General features: G+C 45.3%; 1 protein-coding gene across 2 annotated transcripts in view; it reads left to right on the plus strand.

The window, feature by feature from the left end:
• rsrc1 (arginine/serine-rich coiled-coil 1) overlaps window positions 1–20,041 on the plus strand; it is a 181,418-nt gene that overhangs the window by 89,977 nt on the left and 71,400 nt on the right. For both annotated transcript variants that reach the window (XM_071359466.1, XM_071359467.1), the window contains exon 6: window positions 10,146–10,197. In XM_071359466.1, coding sequence (XP_071215567.1) covers window positions 10,146–10,197 — 52 coding nt within the window. The remainder of the gene's footprint in view (window positions 1–10,145; window positions 10,198–20,041) is intronic.

A 20,041-nucleotide genomic window follows, 5' to 3' on the forward strand; every position in this document is an offset into this window, starting at 1 on the left:
AAATAGTACAAATAAAGAAAAGCCCTTGAATGAGTAGGTGTGTCCAAACTTTTGACTGGTTCTGTATGTGGAGGAGGGTGATGGATATAAAGGGAGTTAAATTAAAAAACAAGAGAACAGAGAGACGCTCCGTCCTAGTGGTGTTGTCACATTCTGACCTTAGTTCCTTTGTTTTGTCTTTTGTTTTAGTATGGTCAGGGCGTGAGTTGGGTGGGTTGTCTATGTTAGTTTTTCTATGATTTTCTATTTCTGTGTTTGGCCTGATATGGTTCTCAATCAGAGGCAGCTGTCAATCGTTGTCCCTGATTGGGAACCATATTTAGGTAGCCTGTTTTCTGTTGGGTTTTGTGGGTGGTTATTTTCAGTCTTTGTGTGTCTGCACCAGATAGAACTGTTTCGGTTGTTTCTTTGTTGTTTTGTAATTCAGTGTTCAGTTTTGTTTATTATTAAATATCATGAACACTTACCACGCTGCACCTTCTTCCACCGACGACAGCCGTTACAGGTGTCTTAGTTACTGCTCCCTTCAGCCCTCTCTCGCCTTCACCCCGCTAAAACCCCAGTTCTTTACTCAAACTGGAACCCTGCTTCTTTAAAAATAAAGAAAAACCCTTGAAGGATTAGGTGTTTCCAAACTTTTGACTTGTACTGTATGTGCATGTGGGTGCGTGTGTCATGGTCACAGGCAGTCCGGTATTGGATTATGAAGTGTTAGTGTGGTTGAAATAAAGGAGTGATCTCTCCTCTCTCTTTGCTTCTCTTCCCCTCCCTCTCTTCTCGGGTCTGTCGAAGGGAAGGCGGGGGGGGGGTTATAGGTCACGACTTCTGCTGACTCCAGTACTCAACTAATCAAGATGAGCCTCTCCCTTTCGCCCTCTCTCACTCCCCCAGTCTTACCCCTGCCAAGTGGAGTGGCTGGAATTGAATATAGTCTAATACAAATCTAAGGACTGACAGAGGGAGACAGAGGAGGTGGTGTGGCGGACTGGCGTGGAGGTGTCCATCCGTTAAAAGAAAGGGAGTGCAAGAGAGAGAGAAGGGGGGGAGAGGGATAGAGGAGTGAGAGAGGGAGAGGCTGACCTTGATGGCTGAGTGAATAGGGAAGAAGGACCAGACAGTTTGTCGTAACCCAGCTGTTTGAGCTTGCCTGGCTGGTGCAATAGAATAGTCCCAAAAGTCATTCAAAAACAGAGTGGCCAAAGGTAGAGAAAAATTGTCCTGATATATACACTAGGTGTACAAAATATTATGAACACCTGCTCTTTCCATGACAGACTGACCAGGTAAATCCAGGTGAAAGCTATGATCCCTTATTGATGCCACTTGTTAAATCCACTTGAAGTGTAGATGAAGGGGAGTTTATGTTTTTATTTAACCTTTATTTAACTAAGCAAGTCAGTTAAGAACAACTTCTTATTTACAATGACGACCTACCCCGGTCAAACCTGGACGATTCTGGGCCAATTGTGCGCCGTCCTATGGGACTCCCAATCACGGCCGGATGTGATGCAGCCTAGATTCGAACCAGGTACTGCAGTGACGCCTCTTGCACTGAGATGCAGTGCCTTAGACTGCTGCGCCACTCAAGAAAGATTTTTAAGCCTTGAGGCAATTAAGACAATGATTGTGTGTGTGTGTACCATTGAGGGTGAATGGGGAAGACAGAAGATTGAAGTGCCTTTGAACGGGGTACGATAGTAGGTGCTAGGCCCACCGGTTTGAGTGTGTCAAGAACTGCAACGCTGCTGGGTTTTTCACACTCAACAGTTTCTTGTCTGTATCAAGAATGGTCCACCACCCAAAGGAAGTCCAGCCAACTTGACACAACTGTGGGTAGCATTGGAGTCAAAATGGGCCAGCATCCCTGTGGAACGCTTTCGACACCTTGTAGAGTCCATGCCCCCAACGAATTGAGGCTGTTCTGAGGGCAAACGGGGAGGGGTGCATGTCAATATTAGGAAGGTGTTCCTAATGTTTTTTACACTCTGTGTTTGTGTGCTAGTTTGTCTCTCTGTGTGTGCGTGTTCGTTTGTGTGTATTCCGTGATCTCCTCAGTGGTCTGGGTCCTTATTCCCTAATGTAAAAACACTTGTATTATCCTCTCAGACTACTCTCTCTCTCCCCTTTCCGCCGTAAATTGACACTTGTTGTGCTTCTGGTGGACAGCGGGGTCGATAGATAATACCAGTGAGCAGGAAAACATTGTCTGCAGACAGTGTCTGTGGCCTAACCCTCCCTGACCTACCCTGACCCCTCTTACTGGTTTAAAAGCTTTGAAAAGCTCTCATAAAGGGCCAATCTGTGATTGTTACATCCATTTTCTAACTTTTAAATGAATTATATATACCCATTGCTTCCATGTAACTTATAAATGCCTCGTGAGCTTAGTTCAGTGTTGTTGTTGTTTGAACTGCGGATTGCCCCTTTAAGAATATTATGTTTTGTTTGTTGTGTCTGGCTCAACTTTCATAGGCCCTAATAGCTTCAGAGACAGTGGACAGGAATAGTCTTCTCGTTTCCCGCCTTTGTTTTGACTCTTAATGCCATCGTTGTTGTTTAGTATATAATGTTAAAGAAGCGGAGGCCTGAGAGCTGATGGGTTTCTTTCTATATATATGATTTAAGTGTACATTTATGTGTTGAGGATACACTGAGGCCATGGACAGTATATATACAGGGAACTGCATGAGTATATAGGAGTCTCCCGTATGTTCAATTGGGTTGAGATCTGGTGGCTGAGACGGCCACGGCATATGGTTTACATCGTTTTCATGCTCATCAAACTGTTCACTGACCGCTCATGCACCGGGGACATAGCCATGGTAGCTAAAATAATGGCCTGCCCACTTAGTTAACTCTGGAAGCACCTGCTTTCAATATACTTTGTATCCCTAATTTACTCAAGTGTTTCCATTATTTTGGCAGTCACCTGTACATACAGTAAAAGAAGAAGTGGAAGAATAATATTATAATAATATTCACATTTGGATTTTGTCTTTCATGTGAACTGCAGATCAAGGTGTTCGCACGAGACGCGTGCCAAGACGCACGGGGCGGCAGGTAGCCTAGTGGTTAAGCGCGTTGGGCCAGTAACCGAAATTAACCCGAAAGGTTGCTGGTTCAAATCCCCAAGCCAACTAGGTGTAAAATCTGTTGATGTGTCCTTGAGCAAGGCACTTAACCCCAATTGCTCCTGTAGGTCGCTCTGCATAAGAGCGTCTGCTAAATGACTAAAATTAAAATGTAAAATGTCATTCCTGAGTCCCAAATAGCACCCTATGGTCAAAGGTAGTGCACTACATAGGGAATAGGGTGCCAGTTGAGTTTCAACATGGTATTTTTGGGCCTTCTGATCGGTTTGCTAGGAGACTGAAGCTGGAATAATGGCTTAAGTCTCCCACTCAACCCACTGGTACTGGTTGTCTATGGACGAGAAGAACAGAGAGATAAATACTGGATGGAGAGGTGGGAAGAGAGTGGAGGTAGAGAGTGGAAGAGAGAGGGATAGTGATAGAGCGAGGAGTGGTATAGAAGAAGAGAGAGGGGAGGTGGTAGGGAGGGATAAAGGACCTTTCACTGTCTTTACACGGTCAGCCAGAGGATCCGCTGAGACAATGGAGAGAAATCCCCACTGCTGTGACCAAGAAGAGGGCCTTACGCCAGACAGACCTGGAGAGAGAGAGAGGGTTAGAGCGAGAGGTGCAAACCTGATGGCACGTGAGCCTGATGATGAGTGTGTGTGTAATTGGCTTAGGCTGCCGAGCGGATCAGTGTCCTCTGTGTGTGGAGATAATAGACTAGAGGGAGGCTGGAGGACTGGAGCAGCAGAGAGAGAGGGAGAGGAGGCCCCTACCAGGTCCTGCATGGATGGACCTCCACCCCTCCTCATTTAGGCCCCTACACCTGGATGAACACACCCGCAAGTACACACAGGCGCGTAGATGTGCATACATGAACGCACGGGGACACACCATCTTCCTCCCTGCTCTCACATCCTACTCTTCACACACTAGGCTTCATTTAACCTGGGAGACACATTTTTACAGTTGAACAAATACATGTTTCTTATTTAACACACAGTAGCTATCTAAAGTGGTGGCTAGCTGTACCTCGAGCCCTGAAGTAACGAAACCCCGAAGTAAATCTAAATGACGCCGATACGTCTAATCCAGGTGTTCACATGACAAGGTTTAATCTATTGAAAGTGTTTTTATATAGGATTCTATTGATGTGTTTAATTTGGTGATTATCTGGTGATTATCTATCTGTGGGGTGGTGTTTGTGTTCCCGCCTACATGTTTGTGTGTATGTTCCTGTTTTACTATACTTCTGAGTACCAGAAGTCCTCACAAGAATAGTAAACCAATGAAAGTTTTGCCGTTCCTCACAAGGAATACGGCTATTTTAGGTTTGGGGTTAAGGTTAGGGTCAGGTTTAAGGGGAAATAAGATTTTGAATTAGAATCTATTGTTTCTCCCCAAAAAGCATAGTAAAATAAACGTGTGTGTGAGTGAGGCAGGTTAGATGTGTGCTCTGTAACAGAGAGGATGTGTGTACCGGTGAGAGGCGGGTCACAGCAGGACTGTTCTCCCGGGCGCCTGTCAATCAAACCAGGATCTGATCAGGCTGTCAGATGGCATCGCCCCCCCCATTTGAAACGACAATAACAACAATCAGACAACCATTAAAACGACATGAAAGCCTCTTCTTTTCTCTTTCGCTCTCCCTCTCGCTCTCCCCCTTCTGCTTTTCATCTGCGGGGAGTTGTGAGGAGGAGAAGTGAAACTTTTTCTCTTGTCGGGCGGGCAACGCGCACGCACAAAGACACATGAACACACACATACACACACTCGCCCCTGCGGCTATCATGGTGTGATGTTTCACGAAGGAGGGAGAGAGAGAGACAAACTGGGCTACTCTACCTCTCTTTTTTCCTCTCTTCCTACAGTTTTTTTTTTATTGCCGTTTGATTGGCCAGAGTCTAATTGAAGGGCCAAGCAATTTCAGATGCAGCGGGCATCGCAGGGACCCAGCTGGAGGTTTGGAAGTTTGGGAGGCGAGCATTGCCTCTGGGGAGGACAATTAAAGTTTATTTATATATATATTTTTTTTTATTGTTAATGAATTACGCAGAATGAATCGCGCTCTCTCATTTGTTCTCGCTCATTCGTTGGCTGTCTGTGTGAAATGCGGACGCAGAAGAGCCTGTGGTCTGTGCTCTACCTAAGCCAGAGAGCATGGTGCACACACACACACACACACACACACACACACACACACACACACACACACACACACACACACACACACACACACACACAAGCATCAAAATGAAAGTTGGATCAAGGATCAAAGGTGAAGTCTTTGTAGTAGATTGGTTGAATGAGAGAGCAATTGAACAGGTTGTGGAGCAAACAAGCCTTTTTGTGATTGAGCTCATTGATGTCAGAAAGGGATGACAGATGTATCACAAATACAGACACAGCTGGGAGGCTTTGGCCTTGTACCTGACGCTGCATATATATCCCTCAGTGTTCAATTAACTATAAAATGCATTTTGTTACAAGGTCATTTTGTTTTAGACAGTCCAACACAAAAAAAACGGGGGGAAAAGTATATTGTATGAAGCTATTGGATTCCATTGGCTGTGTATTAGAATGTTGGCTTGATATGTTTAGTCGGTTTGTGTTGTTTAAAGGCATGTCTGGGCGTGTGCGTCATTTAGGCCTACTTTGTCTTGGTCAGTAAAGCTCTCTCCCTATCGCTCTTTCTCTTTCTCTCTCTCTCTCTCAATTCAATTTCAATTTAAGGGCTTTATTGGCATGGGAAACATGGTAACATCGCCAAAGCAAGTGAAGGAGATAATAAACAAAAGTGAAATCAACAATAGAAATGAACAGTAAACATTACACTCACAAAAGTCCCAAAAAGAATGAACACATTTCAAATGTCATATTATGTGCAAATATTTAGAGTACAAAAGGGAAAATAAATAAACATACATTTGGGTTGTATTTACAATGGTGTTTGTTCTTTACTGGTGGCAACAGGTCACACATTTTCTTGTGGCAACAGGTCACAAATCTTGCTGCTGTGATGGCACACTGTGGTATTTCACCCAGTAGATATGGGAGTTTATCAAAATTGGGTTTGTTTTCAAATTCTTTGTGGATCTGTGTAATCGGAGGGAAATATGTGTCTCTAATATGGTCATACATCTGGCAGGAGGTTAGGAAGTGCAGCTCAGTTTCCACCTCATTTTGTGGGCAGTGTGCACATAGCCTGTCTTCTCTTGAGAAACTGGTCTGCCTTTGGCGGCCTTTCTCAATAGCAAGGCTATTCTCACCGAGTCTGTACATTGTCAAAGCTTTCCTTAATTTTGGGTCAGTCACAGTGGTCCAGTATTCTGCCACTGTGTACTCTCTGTTTAGGGCCAAATAGCATTCTAGTTTGCTCAGTTTTTTTGTTAATTCTTTCCAATGTGTCAAGTAATTATCTTTTTGTTTTCTCATGATTTGGTTGGGTCTAATTGTGTTGCTGTCCTGGGGCCATGTGGGATCTGTTTGTGAACAGGTTCATCTCTTTTTAGGTGATAGCTTTGTTATGGAAGGTTTGGGAATTGCTTCCTTTTAGGTGGTTGAATAATTGAATGGCTCTTTTCTGGATTTGGATAATTAGTGGGTTTTGGCCTTATTCTGCTCTGCGTGCATTATTTGGTGTTTTACGTTGTACACAGAGGATATTTTTGTAGAATTCTGCATGCGGATTCTCAATTTGGTGTTTATTCCATTTTGTGAATTCTTGGTTGGTGAGCGGACCCCAGACCTCACAACCATAAAGGGCGCAATGGGTTCTATAACTGATTCAAGTATTTTTAGCCAGATCCTAATTGGTAAGTCAAATTTGATGTTCCTTTTGATGGCAGAGAAGTCCCTTCTTGCCTTGTCTCTCAGCTCGTTCACAACTTTGTGGAATAAACCTGTGGCGCTGATGTTTAGGCCGAGGTAAGTATAATTTTTTGTGTGCTCTAGGGCAACGGTGTCTAGATGGAATTTGTATTCGTGGTCCTGGCAACTGGACCTTTTTTGGAACACGATTATTTTGTCTTACCGAGATTTACTGTCAGGGCCCAGGTCTGACAGAATCTGTGCAGAAGATCTAGTTGCTGCTGTAGGCCCTCCTTGGTTGGACAGAAGCACCAGATCATCAGAAACAGTAGACATTTGACTTCAGATTCTAGTATGGTGAAGCTGGGTGCTGCAGACTGTTCTAGTGCCATCGCCAATTCGTTGATATATATGTTGAAGAGGGTGGGGCTTAAGCTGCATCCCTGTCTCACCCCATGCCCCTGTAGAATGAATGTGTGTTTTCTTGCCAATTTTAACCACACACTTATTGTTTGTGTACATGGATTTTATAATGTCGTATGTTTTCCCCCAACACCACTTTCCATCAATTTGTATAGCAGATCCTCATGCCAAATTGAGTCAAAATCAACAAAAAATCAACAAAGCATGAGAAGACTTTGCCTTTGTTTTGGTTTGTTTGTTTGTCAATTAGGGTGTGCAGGGTGAATATGTGGTCTGTCGTATGGTAATTTGGTAAAAAGCCAATTTGACATTTGCTCAGTACATTGTTTTCACTGAGGAAATGTACGAGTCTGCTGTGATAATGATAATGCAAAGGATTTCCCCAAGGTTGCTGTTGACACATATCCCCCTGGTCCTTGGTTCCAAATATTGGGGAAGATGCCAGAGCTAAGGATGTTGTTAAATAGTTTAAGTGTAGCCAATTGGAATTTGTGGCCTGTATATTTTATCATTTTATTGAGGGATACCGTCAACACAACAGGCCTTTTTTGGTTGGAGGGTTTTGTATTTTGTCCTGTAGTTCAATCAATGTAATCTCTCTCTCTCTCCCTTCCTCTTTCCCCCTCTGTCTCCCCCACTGTCTCTCTTTCTCGCTCTCTCTCTCCCTCTGTCAGTGTCTCTGTTCTCCTGGCCATCGAGTAACTTTGATTGGAACTCGACTGGAATAACTGCCGTGCGGTGCCAAGCCACGCGCTGTCTTGGCACAGGATCCATTTTCAACATTTGACATGTTTATTTAACCGTTATATTAAGCTCGGCATTTGTCACGTTACGAACCAAACAGGGGCCGGCTATTCTTCATATCATTTCTCCCTTCTTTTCTTCCCCGTGTGTAAATACACATGGTGTTATATGCAGAAGCCTGGGGGGCAGTGTAAACAAATGCAAATGTTTTTTTTTGGGGGGGGGGGACATAAATGACTAACTAAGATGATTGAAATGCACCATTATTATCCAGGACAACTTAAGCTCTGTGATGTTTTTGCCGACTGGTCGTTATGCATCACGACAAAGTGTTATTGTAATCACTGTTGTACTGGATGGTGGGGGGGGAGGGGGTACTTGTTAGTGTTGTGGATACTTGTTAGTGTTGTGGCAAGGAAACAAAACACAAAGTGGATTTAACTTCTTTAGGAAAACCGCCCTAATGTTACAAACAAACATTATGTTGTCATCCAGAGTCACATGTATTTATTTTCCAAGCTATAGCACACAATATTTTATATACAGCAGGTTTTGAAAGGACCAAATAGTTTGGTCTGCTTCGTGTTTACATTTTTGCCATGGAAGAAATATTGCAACACTGGTATCGTCACAGTCCGTGTGGGGGGGGGTGGGCGGGCGGGCGGGCGGGCGGGCGCCCTTGTGTGTATGTTTGGGCCCTGGGTGTTCTCCTGCCACTCAGTCATCTCTCCCAGTTTGATTGATAATTACAGCTGTCTGACAGTCCCAGTCCTACTGAGTTTGATCCACACTGTCACCTCCACCAACGGGAACAAAACCCTGCACCCCGCCACTCTCAAAGACCCACTCGGAGACTAACCCATGTTTTTTAAAAGGTGGGGAATATCAAGTTTCTTTATATCAAGAGATGGGGGGGGGGGGGGGGGGGGTTGACGTGTTTGTCATCTAAGACATAGCCGAGTGACACTTTTACATTAAAGGGGGTCATTATATTTTCCCGGCTGCCAAGGAAAGTGACGTTTTTACAAAGTGACAAGTTTACAGTTTGATAAATCAAATTTATGCGAGATGAGGAGAATGCATGGCGGGCTGTCAACGGTGGGGCCCGCACCTCCCTCGCTAAATGATACTCCCAGGCACCACATTCAAATTTCATCCCATTAGCATTTAATTTCTCCTCTAATCCTACACATCCTGTGTGTCTGTGTGTGTGTGTGTGTGTCTGTTTGTGTGCGCGTGCGTGGCTTGCAGTATAACGAGACCGCACCTTGCTTCCCAGAGAGCAATCTGAAGCGGCGGGCCGGGCTTTATAACGCTTTCACCCCGATGACTATCATCCTTCCTTGACAATTAAGACTCCTCAAATCTAATAGCAGAGATATTGGAATTACACCCGGCCCTTTGAGGCATGTCAAAACGCTGCTCTGCCCGCCACCCGATACAGCTGTCAAAGCAGTAAGCACACACACACACACACACACACACACACACACCTATGCATACGCAAGCACACACATGCTCCCACATGTATACTCACATGTTCAAATTCACACCCACACACCCACTACAGGACAGAACTATCATGACTCTTTTATATCTCCCACTTAAATGTGCTCTGTTTTTCTTCTCTCGAAAGACTTGTTACTGGCGCTTTTCTTTCATCTTTCCTTTCATACCCTTTGAGTGTGTCGCTTTTCAGAGAGAGAGAGAAAAGTGCTTTTTATTTGGTGGTGCTGCACATGCTCTGCCCCCAGTGTGCTGTTCTGTTGACTCTCGTCTGAAACCCACAGTAAACGCTCCTCCGTCAACTTCCAAGGGCCATAGGGGTGTAATCATTGTACTCCAAATAAGTAATAACCACATAACTGAGAAAAAGCTATTTATACATAGGGCTAGTTAAGTGTTAAATGTTCACACCAGAGAATATGTTTCAGACACAGGAGGGGGAAAAAACACACAAAATATTTTTTCCCCGTATTAATTGGAAAATGTATTGGAAAATTATAGTAACGAATAAACACAAAATAAATGATAGCAGTGTTAAAGCTATCCAGTGTGATTCTAACGGTTTTATTCTCTTCTCTCTTGCAGACACCTGCAGAACAGGCCAGGGCTCGACTCCAGCTGGTGCTCCAGGCTGCAGGTCAGTGGCTGATCCTAGTACAGTCCTTACACAGACACCCTATCCTGTACAGAGGAAACACACTTCTGCCCATATAATTACCTCTTCAAATTTACACAGCAATACTTTTATCCTTTTTGGTAATTTAGCAGACTCTATTAACCCGAGCGACTTACAGTAGTGAGTACATACATTCACACTTTTTCATACTGCCCCCCCTCTTGTTTAGGGCCAAATAGCGTTCTAGTTTGCTCTGTTTTTTTGTTGTAAATTCTTTCCAATGCGTCACTCATTCACTCACTTACTCACTCACTCTAGCCTCCCCAGTCTCCACTACTTCCGGCCCATGTTCTTCCTGTAGGCGAGCGCCTTTCAAACACGCATAAGTCATATTTCATCATCTGAGCTGTGTGTACGTTACACTCTGTATTTTGAGGAGTCATATTGTGAACCAGATGTGACGGGCTGAAATTGCACAGAGGGAAATCACCGCGACGTGTTTACAGTCAGGCCTGGCTGTCAGGCCCCATGTTTTTTTATTTGAGGGAGAGAGAGAGAGAGAGAGAGAGAGAGAGAGAGAGAGAGTGTGTGTGTGTGTGTGTGTGTGTGTGTGTGTGTGTTAGAGAGTGTGTGTGTGTGTGTGTGTGTGTGTGTGTGTGTTAGAGAGTGTGTGTGAGTGCAATTAGGTGTGTGTGTGTGTGTGTGTGTGTGTGTGTGTGTGTGTGTGTGTGCGTCACAGGAAACATATGAAAGGCCCCGACAGCCATGCATCATTTCAGAACCACCCACCCCTCTCTGCTGCACAGGCCTGTGAAAGACATCCTAAACATCCAAGTCCCATACAGACAGACACATACACACACACAACCTAGTGGAACGTGTGACATCACACTAAATAGGGAGAGGGGGAGGTGAGAAAGGGAGGTAGAGATGAGGAGGGAGTGAGAAAGAGAGGAGGAATAGAGGAGGCAGAAAGAAAGATTGAGAGACAGATTGCAAGGAAACGAGGGAAAGAGAGAGGAAGGAAACGAGAGAAAGAGAGAGGAAGGAAACGAGGGAAAGGGAGAGGAAGGAAAGGAGGGAAAGAGAGAGGAAGGAAAGGAGGGAAAGAGAAAGGAGGGGAAGAGAGAGGAAGGAAAGGAGGGGAAGAGAGAGGAAGGAAAGGAGGGAAAGAGTGAGTAAGGAAACGAGGGAAAGAGTGAGTAAGGAAACGAGGGAAAGAGTGAGGAAGGAAACGAGGGAAAGAGTGAGGAAGGAAACGAGGGAAAGAGTGAGGAAGGAAACGAGGGAAAGAGTGAGGAAGGAAACGAGGGAAAGAGAGAGGAGGGAAACGAGGGAAAGGGGCAGGAAGGAAACGAGGGAAAGGGGCAGGAAGGAAACGAGGGAAAGGGGCAGGAAGGAAACGAGGGAAAGGCGGAGGAAGGAAACGAGCGAAAGAGAGAGGAAGGAAACGAGCGAAAGAGAGAGGATGGAAACGAGGGAAAGAGAGAGGAAGGAAACGAGGGAAAGAAAGGAAGGAAACGAGGGAAAGAGAGGAAGGAAACGAGGGAAAGAGAGGAAGGAAACGAGGGTAAGAGAGGAAGGAAACGAGGGTAAGAGAGGAAGGAAACGAGGGTAAGAGGGAGGAAGGAAACGAGGGAAAGAGAGAGGAAGGAAATGAGGGAAAGAGGGAGAAAGGAAACGAGGGAAAGAGAGAGAAGGAAACGAGGGGAAGGGTGAGGAAGAAAAGAGGGAAGAGAGAGGAAGGAAACAAGGGGAAGAGAGAGGAAGGAAACGAGTGAAATAGAGAGCGAGAGGAGGAATGCTGGCCAGCCTTCCCAGTCTCTCCATGTTTTCCTAATTTCCGTTGGATATGAATGGTGCTGCTATGTTGAGTGTCTGGAGTTGAGTAATTAGTGTTTATATGGCACTGTCACTGCTGCTGATCAGAGGCCTGTGGTTAATATGGAGTTAATATGGACACTGACACGGCAACACAACCTGTCTGTGTTCCCCTTACAGTGCACTACTTTTAACCATTTTTCCCCCAGAAATCCTATTTGGATAATTCCCGGATCTCCTGGTTATTGCATTCTAATTCCAGGAATCTTCCAACTTGTATTTCTGGGAATTTTGAAACACTACTCTGGTGGTGGTAGGCTAGTAAGGCAACTACCACTGAATTAGTTAGCAAATAACTTCGGGGCTTTCTCCCAGACACAGATGAAGACTTGTCCCCCTGTTAAACGCATACTCAATAAATCACCTCCATGAGTCAAGGACCAGGCTGAATCTTTGCCTGGAAAAGTGTCCGCAAGTGTCTTTTATGGAGGGCAAGGAGTTTTTCCTATTCCTTCGTCAGGAAGGGGAAAACTCTGCTTTATACTATTCTGTGAAATGTACTTACTCTACCTGTAGAATCCACAGTATTTACTTTAATATCATCCCAGCCCCATAACGTTGTCTGGTGAGTGTGTGTGTAGATCATAGGCTGACAGTGAGTGTCACTGGACGTGAACGTTACTCCTGAGTATCAGTGGATAGCAGGATCCTATCGTCTCCCTGGCCTCGCCTGCATGACCGTGTGCTAATAATGATGCCTGTCTCTGTCTGGGAGAGAGGCTATGGTCTGTGCGCGTGTGTGTGCGCCCGTGTGTGAGCTTGTGTGCACATTATTACAGACTCACGACCTCCAGCCTACCCCCCCCAGGCGATACTAATGTACTCCTAATGCCAGCGGGCCGTCATAAAAGAACCCCGGGTTTAAGTGCAGTTCACCTCTGGGCAGATAACAGACGGCCAGATGCGCACACACACAGCGTGTTTAATGCACCCACCGTGTCTCTGGCTTTCCTCTTCTCTCCACAGAACCACATCCGTAATAAGCCTCGTATGGCCCAATAGAAAGGAAGCCGGCCGCCACACTCTTTTAGTCGGCATTCTAATGTTGCCGTCATTCCTCTGACGCCTCGGCAGGTTTGGGCAGGATCTTGGATCTCTCTCTCTTCTCTTTAACTGACTCTTTTTCTTTTTTTTCTCGTTCCCCCCCTTTCTCTCTCTGTCCGTCTAACTGGTGGTTATCCTGTGAGCTGGGCCATGCTTGGCTTTAGGCTGTGTTTCCCTCGATTCCTTCCCAGGCCTTCTCACCAAGGCAGTGGTTGCGTCTCAAACGGCAACCCGTTCTCCTACATAGTGCACGACTTTTGACCAGGGCCTATAGGCACCCTGTTTCTTTAGTAGTGCACTATATAGGGAATAGGGTGCCATTTGGGACAGACAGTGTCTCTTGAGGTAGGGCCAGTTCTGACACCTGCACTGCTAATCCAATGGACGTTCCACTTCCCCTCAGGTCAGAGAGGGATGACACACAGCTGGGCAAGTGTGTGTGTGTTTGTGGGGTGTGATGGGGGGGTGCATGTGTGCGTTCGTGCATGTGCGGTACAGGTGTGCGGTGCACATACACATGTCTTTGAGATGTGGAGTTGGACTAGCCATTCAGGCTCTATCCTGCTTATCATCCCATCTCCAGGCCCAGCTGGGTCCCAGTATTGAGGATGTCCAGTGGTGTATCAGCTGTGATTGAACACCCGCCCTTCAAAGGATTTAAACATATATTAGACTCTGGTTCATGCCATGGAGGAATTGCAATGAGTCTGGATTACGTTCCAGTATCACCCTATTCCTTATATGCAGTGCATTCGGAAAGTATTCAGACCCCTTGACTTTTTCCACATTTAGTTATGTTACATCCTTATTCTAAAATGGATTAAGTAAAATCTACACACAATACCCCATAATGACAAAATATTAAATATATAAATGTATATACAGTGGGGAGAAGAAGTATTTGATACACTGCCGATTTTGCCGATTTTCCTACTTAAAAAGCATGTAGAGGTCTGTAATTTTTATCATAGGTACACTTCAACTGTGAGAGACGGAATCTAAAACAAAAATCCCGAAAATCACATTGTATGATTTTTAAGTAATTAATTAGCATTTTATTGCATGACATAAGTATTTGATACATCAGAAAAGCAGAACTTAATATTTGGTACAGAATCCTTTGTTTGCAATTACAGAGATCATACGTTTCCTGTAGTTCTTGACCAGGTTTGCACACACTGCAGCAGGGATTTTGGCCCACTCCTCCATACAGACCTTCTCCAGATCCTTCAGGTTTCGGGGCTGTCGCTGGGCAATACGGACTTTCAGCTCCCTCCAAAGATTTTCTATTGGGTTCAGGTCTGGAGACTGGCTAGGCCACTCCAGGACCTTGAGATACTTCTTACGGAGCCACTCCTTAGTTGCCCTGGCTGTGTGTTTCGGGTCGTTGTCATGCTGGAAGACCCAGCCACGACCCATCATCAATGCTCTTACTGAGGGAAGGAGGTTGTTGGCTAAGATCTCGCAATACATGGCCCCATCCATCCTCCCCTCAATACGGTGCAGTCGTCCTGTCCCCTTTGCAGAAAAGCATCCCCAAAGAATGATGTTTCCACCTCCATGCTTCACGGTTGGGATGGTGTTCTTGGGGTTGTACTCATCCTTCTTCTTCCTCCAAACACGGCGAGTGGAGTTTAGACCAAAAAGCTCTATTTTTGAATCATCAGACCACATGACCTTCTCCCATTCCTCCTCTGGATCATCCAGATGGTCATTGGCAAACTTCAGACGGGCCTGGACATGCGCCTGCTTGAGCAGGGGGACCTTGTGTGCGCTGCAGGATTTTAATCCATGACGGCGTAGTGTGTTACTAATGGTTTTCTTTGAGACTGTGGTCCCAGCTCTCTTCAGGTCATTGACCAGGTCCTGCCGTGTAGTTCTGGGCTGATCCCTCACCTTCCTCATGATCATTGATGCCCCACGAGGTGAGATCTTGCATGGAGCCCCAGACCGAGGGTGATTGACCATCATCTTGAACTTCTTCTATTTTCTTCTATTTTCTAATAATTGCGCCAACAGTTGTTGCCTTCTCACCAAGCTGCTTGCCTATTGTCCTGTAGCCCATCCCAGCCTTGTGCAGGTCTACAATTTTATCCCTGATGTCCTTACACAGCTCTCTGGTCTTGGCCATTGTGGAGAGGTTGGAGTCTGTTTGATTGAGTGTGTGGACAGGTGTCTTTTATACAGGTAACGAGTTCAAACAGGTGCAGTTAATACAGGTAATGAGTGGAGAACAGGAGGGCTTCTTAAAGAAAAACTAACAGGTCTGTGAGAGCCGGAATTCTTACTGGTTGGTAGGTGATCAAATACTTATGTCATGCAATAAAATGCAAATGAATTACTTAAAAATCATACAATGTGATTTTCTGGATTTTTGTTTTAGATTCCGTCTCTCACAGTTGAAGTGTACCTATGATAAAAATTACAGACCTCTACATGCTTTGTAAGTAGGAAAACCTGCAAAATCGGCAGTGTATCAAATACTTGTTCTCCCCACTGTATATATATATTTTTTTAAATACCTTATTTCCATAAGTATTCAGACCCTTTGCTAAGAGACTTGAAATTGAGATCAGGTGCATCCTGTTTCCATTGGTTATCCTTGAGATGTTTCTACAACTTGATTGGAACACACCGGTCTATATAAGGTCCCACAGTTGACAGTGCATGTCAGAGCAAAAACCAAGCCATGAGGTCGAAGGAATTGTCCGTTGAGCTCCGAGACAGGATTGTGTCGAGACACAGATCTGGGGAAGGGTACCAAAACATTTCTGCAGCATTGAAGGTCCCCAAAAACACAGTGGCCTCCATCATTCTTAAATGGAAGAAGTTTGGAACCCCCAAGACTCTTCCTAGAGCTGGCCACTTGGCCAAACTGAGCAATCGGGGAGAAGGGCCTTGGTCAGGGAGGTGACCAAGAACCAGATGGTCACTCGGACAGAGGTCCAAAGTTCCTCTGTGGAGATGTGTTACGAACCGGCTCATAGGCCGTAACAAAGAGGGAGACAACGGGAGATAAAGAAATAACAAAAATATATTTATTAAATAAAGTAACCTGTATACAAATGACAATGGTGTGTGTAGCCAGTAGTGTAAGTGAGTGGATGCATGCATAGATGGTGATAATGAGGGGTGTTGAGAGGTGCCAAAATAAACGAACACAAAGAAGCCTCAAAATGCCACAACACAAACCGAACGGAGTGTCTGCGTGGAGAGAGCATCCTCGATGTATGGGGGAAGGTGGATTTATCCTCGGGACACACCCGAGCCCAGGTGTGTCCCATTTAGCTGACGACCCTCACAGCTCCGCCCACCGAGATCCTATTTAGGAAAACAAGAGCAGAGAGAAAGAATTCGGCAGACAGTGGGAGGGTCGTCCAGAAGGACAACCATCTCTGCAGCACTCCACCCATCAGGCCTTTATGGTAGAGTGGCCAGACGGAATCCACTCCTCAGTAAAAGGCACATGACAGCCTGCTTGGAGTTTGCCAAAAGGCACCTAAAGACTCTCTGACCATGAGAAACAAGATTCTCTGGTCTGATGAAACCAAGATTGAACTCTTTGGCCTGAATGCCATGCGTCACGTCTGGAGGAACCTGCCACCATCCCTACGGTGAAGCACGGTGGTGGCAGCATCATGCTTTGGGGATGTTTTTCAGCAGCAGGGACTGGGAGACTAGTCAGGATCGAGGGAAAGATGAATGGAGCAAAGTACAGAGAGATCATTGATGAAAATCTGCTCCAGAGTGCTCAGGACCTCAGACTGGGGTGAAGTTTGACCTTCCAACAGGACAACGACCCTAAGCACACAGCCAAGACAACACAGGAGTGGCTTCGGGACAAGTCTCTGAATGTCCTTGAGGTGCCCAGCCAGAGCCGGGACTTGAACATCTCTGGAGGGACCTAAAAATAGCTGTGCAGCGATGCTCCCCATCCAACTTGACAGAGCTTGAGAGGATCTGCAGAGATGAATGGGAGAAACTCACCAAATACAGGTGTGCCAAGCTTGTAGCGTCATACCCAAGAAGACTTGAGGCTGTAATCGCTACCAAAGGTGTTTCAACAAATGACTGAGTAAAGGGTCTGAATTATGTAAATGTGATATTTCATTTTTTTTATTTTTTATAATACATTTGCAAAAAGTCTAAAAAACTGTTTTTTCTTTGTCATTATGGGGTATTGTGTATAGAGTAATGAGAGAGAAACATTAATTTAATCCATTTTAAAATAAGGCTGTAATGTAACAAAATGTGGGAAAAGTGAAGGGGTCTGAATACTTTCCAAATGCATAATTCCTTATGCATTCGAAAAGTATTCAGACCCCTTCACTTTTTCCACATTTTGTGGAATGGGGTGCCAGGTGGGACACAGATATATTATGGGGGCTGAGGTAAGGATGGATCCTACTATTTAGGTGTGGTCTGGTGAATTTGGGGTAATGTACACACACACACACACACACACACACACACACACACACACACACACACACACACACACACACACACACACACACACACACACACACACACAACATGGACTGTTCTAGGGTCCATCTGCACTGCAGGCCCTGACTGATCACCAGAAGCTAGGCCTTGTAATTATAATGTCAGTGTAATGAGCATGGCCTGTCCTCACCCATTCCATTAGCTCACTGTTTACACTGTGTGTGTCTGTCTGTGCGTGCATGTGAGCCATTCACGTGTGTGTGTGTTTGTACTTGCGTGCGTGCATTTGTCAGTGTGTGTGTTTATGAATTTGTCACTACATTAGGAGCATCTGTTGTCTCTACTCCATTCACCCTTTTAGCCGCTGAGTGGATTCTCTAATTGATAGGGAAGCACATGCAGGATGATGACAGAGTCTAAAAATGAACCATCTCCCGTTCTCACCCTCTCATTCTTCTGTATATGCCATCTCTCTCATTGTCTTTCTCTCAACTTGTTTCTCTCACTCTGTTTCCTCCCATCTCTCTCTCTCCCTCCCTCCCTCTCCTTTTCTCTCCCTCCATCGCTCGCTCTCTTGTCTTTGTTCCAGTGAGTATGGTAGAGCAGATGTTGGAGGTTTGTGAATGTTAATGTCCTGACGTCGTCGCCTGCCCACCGTCACATAAGCCCCTGCTCTCTCCTCCTTTCCTCCTCTCCTCTCTGAGCGCCCGCCAGTCTCTCGCTCTCTCTCTCCCTCTCCCTCCTGCCTCCCCAGAGATCCTTAAAGCCACCCGCTCACTCTCCCTCCCCCCTCCTCCCCCCATCCTCCCCTCTGCGTCTCTCTTTGTCACTCGATGGACTCCAGGACTCTCTCTAGTCAGTAGAAAGCAGATCATCCCCTGGCTAAAGCCTCTCAGGCCTTTGTTGAGCGGGAGCTCTGTGGGCTCTGTGGGCCTGTAATGAGCGCTCTCGGCTGGGCCGCTGGCGCGCTTAATGCTCACTGGGGCCTGGGGGGTGGTAAGGGAGGGCCAGGAGGTGGGTAGTAGGAGGGCAACACTGGCCCCCTATGAAAGAGCTGGAAAGATATGTTTATGGGTCACTTCCTGCCTGGCCTGAGCATTGAGGTGGGGGGGGGCTTCATCCACACCCCTTGTTTTTTCGGCTATTCCCCTCTAAATCACGCGCACACAGACACACACACTAATCTAATCAATTCAAGATTCAGAGGATTTATTTTTCCCCAAAAACAATGTGTGTGTGTGTGTGCACGTGCGCCCGATAGTCGCGTTGTGTGTTTTTGTACACGTGCAAGTATGTTTGTGTGTGTAGTGTCCGCGTGCGTGTGTGTGTGTGTGTGTGTGTGTGTGTGTGTGTGTGTGTGTGTGTGTGTGTGTGTGTGTGTGTGTGTGTGTGTGTGTGTGTGTGTGTGTGTGTGTGTGTGTGTGTGTGTGTGTGTGTGTGTGTGTGTGTGTGTGTGTGTGTGTGTGTGTGAGACAGCCAGGTTCCCACATATGCCCTGTGTAGCGTGATATTTCTCCCTGTGTCTGTGTCTTTGCCCACTAATCCCCAGTGTCAACATTAGGCCTTTAGATGGCCTTCTGTTGCTCACTCCCCTCAGACACATGTGTCTCTCTTCTCTCTATTCTACTCTCCACCCAGAGTGGCTGTCAATACTCCTTCTGAAAGACACACCAATACACACATGCACGTGAACACACATACGGGTCTTTCGGTAAATAATGGGGCCAATGTGTGACATCGGGATAAACATTTCAAAAGAGTTTGAAACAAAATTAAAAAAGGATTTTCATGCAGTTCCACATGTGTACTTAGAGGAATAAAAGTGAATATATGCAAACTATATTTAAACTATATTAATATATATTATATTATATTTAAACTATATTTAAACTGCGTAGAACTATACGTCCTTTAAGCAGGGTTCATACAGACATTGGCATTGACTTTTTCAAGCGCTTTATTGTAATTGTCAAGGACCTCAATGTTATAAAATTGTACAATTTATATAATTGTACGTATAGGGCCTAATATAGAACCCTCCCCAAAAAATGCACGCAGAAAGTCCAAAAAAGTAATCCATTACCACTTTAAAAATAGTTTTTTCTTTTAGGCCTTGCCAATGATATTAAAATTATCATTGCATTCTAAAATATGTGAGAATAATATGGACATTGCCTAAATAGATTGGATGCATGCATGGCCATTTTTCTGAAGCTTACGTGGCCGACGCAGGCACACATAATAAAGCCATGAATAGCGGTGACATTCATCTCACCATTTGAATCTCAACATCGCTGTTTTTAGAATGAGAAAGTGACCAAAAAACAGGTAACTTTTTTAATGGAAGGATTTGTATGGAAAGCCAAGTTGTAGCCAACATTCGATGTTAGCGTCCTCATAATAACCACACGTGGTTTTACCGCAACAGAGTAGCGCAACACCCTTCAATTGAAATGGTAGGAAACGAACAAAAGTGGCCATCTCTCACAAA

This window comes from Salvelinus alpinus, chromosome 22 (assembly GCF_045679555.1).
Source record: "Salvelinus alpinus chromosome 22, SLU_Salpinus.1, whole genome shotgun sequence".
Lineage (NCBI taxonomy): Eukaryota > Metazoa > Chordata > Actinopteri > Salmoniformes > Salmonidae > Salvelinus > Salvelinus alpinus.